Genomic DNA, 5000 nt, shown 5'->3' with positions numbered 1-5000 from the left:
GGGAAAAGGTTGTGTATATAAAACAGGAAAGGGAAATAAAAAGAGATCCAAGGGATTGAGAAGCCGATCAGCAGAGTTCAATCTCTAATCCGGAAGAGAAAAATGAGGGTTCCGGTGACACCAAGCCAGGGAGACCGACTAAGAAAACCCACAAATACCTTCAGGAGAAATCCAGGACTCTCTGAAAACATGGGGGGGGGGTCTGTACAAGATGCACATTAAGGGGACACCTGAAGAAAGACGGACTGCATGGCCGAGTCTCCAGAAAAAAGTCACTACTACCCAAATGTCACAAAGTATCCAAAGCTTCCAATCCACCAAACATCAGAGACAAAACCCAAACCTTCTGCCACAAAGTCATGTGGAGGGATGAGACCAACATGGAGCTTATTGGCCACACCCATAAACTCTACATTTGGAGAGGAGACAACGAGGCCTATGATGAAAGGTCCACCATCCCTACTGTGAAACACTGAGGTGGATCGCTGATGAAAGGTCCACCATCCCTATTGTGAAACACGGAGGTGGATCGCTGATGAAAGGTCCTCCATCCCTACTGTGAAACACGGAGGTGGATCGCTGATGAAAGGTCCTCCATCCCTACTGTGAAACGCGGAGGTGGATCGCTGATGAAAGGTCCTCCATCCCTACTGTGAAACGCGGAGGTGGATCACTGATGAAAGGTCCACCATCCCTACTGTGAAACATGGAGGTGGGTCGCTGATGTTTTGGGGATGTGTGAGCTACAAAGACACAGGAGGAAATTTGGTCACAATTGATGGTGAGATGAATGCAGAATGTTATCAAATACTGGAGAAAAGAAGGGAGATGCCCTAGTGGACTTTAAAGGCACCAAAATATATGAACTCCAAGAGTTGGGTATAAATATAATTTATTCTGCGGATACCAAAGAGTATAGAATGGTATGTGGAAGAGTTCTAATACAATGAAGCACATAACTATACGGGAGATGAGTGTCTTCCTCAGGGGGAGATGAGTGTCTTCCTCAGGGGGAGATGAGTGTCTTCCTCAGGGGGAGATGAGTTTCTTCCTCAGGGGGAGATGAGTGTCTTCCTCAGGGGGACGGATCCGCCGTGATCTACACAATGTACAAAATATAATGAAAAATAAATACAACAAATGTAATCATCGCAGTCCTCACAACTTGGGAAATGTTCTCCATATATAACGTGTTTGGAAATAAGCAATGTGGCGCCCTGAAGATGCCGGTATATTCAGAAAAATGGGTCAATGTACATCAATTGGCGCTAGATGCCCGCTGACGGTCCCATTCGCCCACTGACTGTCCCATTCACCCATGCCGACGGTCCCATTCACCCATGCCGACGGTCCCATTCACCCATGCCGACGGTCCCATTCACCCATGCCGACGGTCCCATTCACCCATGCCGACGGTCCCATTCCCCCGCCGACGGTCCCATTCCCCCGCCGACGGTCCCATTCCCCCGCCGAGGGTCCCATTCGCTCGCTGACGATCCCATTCACCCATGCTGACGGTCCCATTCGCCCGCCGAGAAGCTTCACCATCCGAGGAGATCCACAAAACCCGGGATAAGGAACCGGGGTATGCAAACTTGTGTTCAGGTGATTTGGGGAGTTTCTGTTGTGATATAAGAAAAGATGATCGATAATAAATGTCTCAGCCGATCACAAGAGAGAAAATTGTATCATATCCTCTGAAATCAGAAATTCTGCCCCGGGTATGTAAACTTATGAGCACAACTTGAATATATTCTTCTTCTTCTCCCCCCCCCCCCCCACGAGAAATGCGGGACCTTTGGGCGGAGCTTATCAACATGTATGATGTTTGCTAATGTCACCTCTGTGTGTAACCGCTCTCTCCTCTCTCCTCCCACCAGTGTGAAAGGGCCGGAGCTCATCAACATGTATGTGGGCCAGAGCGAGGAGAACGTCCGAGAGGGTGAGTCTGACTACCTACCGTCTACTGCTCGCTACTCCTCGCCCCTCCTCACCCCTCCAACCCTCCTCACCCCTCCTCCTCTCCTCACCCCTCCTCCTCTCCTCACCCCTCTCCTCTTCTCTCTTCTACCCCTCTCCTCCTCTCTCTTCTACCCCTCTCCTCCTCTCTCTTCTACCCCTCTCCTCCTCTCTCACCCTTTTACCCCTCTCCTCCTCTCTCACCCTTTTACCCCTCTCCTCCTCTCTCACCCTTTTACCCCTCTCCTCCTCTCTCACCCTTTTACCCCTCTCCTCCTATCTCACCCTTTTACCCCTCTCCTCCTATCTCACCCTTTTACCCCTCTCCTCCTATCTCACCCTTTTACCCCTCTCCTTCTCTCTCTCTCTCTCTCTCTCTCTCTCTCTCTCTCTCTCTCTCTCTCTCTCTCTCTCTCTCCCCCCCTCTCCTCTCTCTCCCCCTCTCTCGCGCGCGTGCTTGCGCCCTCTCTCTCTCGTTCCTTTTCTCTCTCTCGTTCCTTTTCTTTCTCTCTCTCTCTCTCTCTCTCTCTCTCTCTCTCTCTCTCTCTCTCTCTTCCTCCTCCTCTCTCTCTCTCTCTTCCTCCTCCTCTCTCTCTCTCTCTCTCTCTCTCTTCCTCCTCCTCTCTCTCTCTTCTTCCTCCTCCTCTCTCTCTCTCTCTCTCTCTCTCTCTCTTCTTCCTCCTCTCTCTCTCTCTCTCTCTCTCTCTCTCTCTCTCTCTCTCTCCTTCTCTCTCTCTCTCTCCTTCTCTCTCTCTCTCTCCTTCTCTCTCTCTCTCTCTCTCCTTCTCTCTCTCTCTCTCTCTCCTTCTCTCTCTCTCTCCTTCTCTCTCTCTCTCTCTCTCCTTCTCTCTCTCTCTCTCTCTCTCTCTCCTTCTCTCTCTCTCTCTCTCTCCTTCTCTCTCTCTCTCTCCTTCTCTCTCTCTCTCTCTCTCTCTCTCTCTCTCTCTCTCTCTCGCGCTCTCTCTCCTTCTCGCGCTCTCTCTCCTTCTCTCTCTCTCTCTCTCTCTCTCTCTCTCTCTCTCTCTCTCTCTCCCTCTCTCTCTCTCCTTCTCTCTCTCTCTCTCCTTCTCTCTCTCCTTCTCTCTCTCTCTCCTTCTCTCTCCTTCTCTCTCTCTCTCTCTCTCTCTCTCTCTCTCTCTCTCTCTCCTTCTCTCTCCTTCTCTCTCTCTCAATTCAATTCAAATAAGCTTTATTGGCAGGACCAAATACATGTTAGCATTGCCAAAGCAAGGAAAAGGGGAAGGGGGTAATATAAAGGGGAAGGGGGTAATATAAAGGGGAGGGGGGGGTAATATAAAGGGGAAAGGACATAAGTCTGTGAAAGTCCTCAGGTTTTTCATGTCCCTCTCAGTCGGTGACACGCGGTCACATATTGGGCGGCTATCTTTGCCATTGGCTCCTCTTCTCCCAGTAGAATTTGGAGTTTCCTCTTCTCTTCTGTAGAGTTGAAGTCCGGGATGAGAGCGGAGAGTCTCTGGAAGTGAGTGTCCCTCACTGATGAGTACTTAGGGCATTGTAGCAGGAAGTGTTCCTCATCCTCCGGGACCCCCTGGTCACAATGTAGCAGGAAGTGTTCCTCATCCTCCGGGACCCCCTGGTCACATTGTAACAGGAAGTGTTCCTCGTCCTCCGGGACCCCCTGGTTACATTGCTGGCACAGTCTCCTCTCCCTAGGCTTGTAGGTCTGTCTGTGCCGCCCTAATTCCATTTCCAGGCTGTGGGCGCTCAGTCTGTACAGCTCATTGTCTGTCTGTCTTTGGGGTCTTGTAGCACCTCCAGGTACGGGGCCAGTTTGTAGTCTCTCTGCAGTGACTGGTAAATTGTTAGTTTTTTGGAGTTTTTTATTTCGTGTCTCCATTCTCCAACATGTTTCTCTTTGGAGTTATAAGTTATGATTTTTATTTGAGATTTTGTCAGGCCGCATTGTTGAGAGTTTTGGGGAGACAAGGTGTTGATGAGTTGTTGCAGGCCACACGGCTTGGACTGGTTCTTGCTGTCCAGTAAGGCTTGATGGTGGTAGGAGTTGGGACTGCTGTTTTGTAGGTGGTCCCAGTATGATAGCGCCCTCTTCTGTACTGCGAGGAGTAAGGGAAATCTGCCCAGCTCGGACCGGCAAGCGCTGTGGGAGGTGCTCCGATGGACTTGGAGGAGGTGCTTGCAAAATTCCAGATGGAATATTTCTGTTGGGCTGGGGTCCCATTTGGATTGGTCTGGGTAGGTGATAGGACCCCAAACTTCACTGCCATAAAGAAGAATTGGGGCGATGACGCTATCAAATATTCTAAGCCAGACTCTCACGGGTGGTTTTAGGTGGTACAGCCGTCTCCTGATGGCATAGTAGGCTCTGCATGCCTTGTCTTTTAGTGCCTCTATGGCTGGCTTGAAGCTTCCTGATTGGGTAATGTCTAGGCCGAGGTATGTGTAGCTGTTAGTTTCATCCACAGTGCAGTTGTTTATTGTGAAGGAAGGGCTCTTTGTTTGTTTTGTATTTTTCTTTTGGAACACCATGGTTTTTGTTTTGCTGGAGTTGATTGGTAGTGCCCATGTGGCACTATATTTCTCCAGAACTTCCAGGCTGTCTTGTAGGCCTTTCTCTGTTGGTGACAGAAGTAGGAGGTCATCTGCGTACAATAGGAACTTCACCTCGGTGTCATGTAGAGTCAGTCCTGGTGCTGCGGAGGATTCTAGAGCGGCCGCCAGTTCATTGATGTAGATGTTAAAGAGGGTTGGACTTAGGCTGCAGCCCTGTCTGACCCCTCGGGCCTGTCGGAAGTGTTCAGTTCTTTTCCCATTCACCTTTACGCTGCAGCTGTTCTCAGTGTATGAACTCTTGATGACGTCGTATGTTTTCCCTCCTATTCCGCTCTCCAATAGTTTGAGGAACAGGCCTGGGTGCCACACTGAATCAAATGCCTTCTTAAAGACCACAAAGCAGGCGAATATCTTCCCATGTTTTGTATGGTGGACATGGTTCTTGATGAGGCTGTGCAGGGTGTAGATGTGGTCTGTAGTGCGATGGTTTGGCATGAACCCCGCCTGAC

General features: G+C 50.0%; 1 protein-coding gene across 2 annotated transcripts in view; it reads left to right on the top strand.

Moving 5' to 3' along the window:
• The window catches only part of PEX6 (peroxisomal biogenesis factor 6), a 128611-nt gene that overhangs the window by 79909 nt on the left and 43702 nt on the right, over positions 1-5000 (top strand). For both annotated transcript variants that reach the window (XM_040334335.1, XM_040334336.1), the window contains exon 12: positions 1881-1942. In XM_040334335.1, the coding sequence (XP_040190269.1) occupies positions 1881-1942 (62 nt within the window). The remainder of the gene's footprint in view (positions 1-1880; positions 1943-5000) is intronic.

This window comes from Rana temporaria, assembly GCF_905171775.1.
Source record: "Rana temporaria chromosome 4 unlocalized genomic scaffold, aRanTem1.1 chr4z, whole genome shotgun sequence".
Classification (NCBI taxonomy): domain Eukaryota; kingdom Metazoa; phylum Chordata; class Amphibia; order Anura; family Ranidae; genus Rana; species Rana temporaria.
The sequence above is the reverse complement of the archived record's forward strand: the minus strand, read 5'-3'. Positions and strand labels throughout refer to the sequence as shown.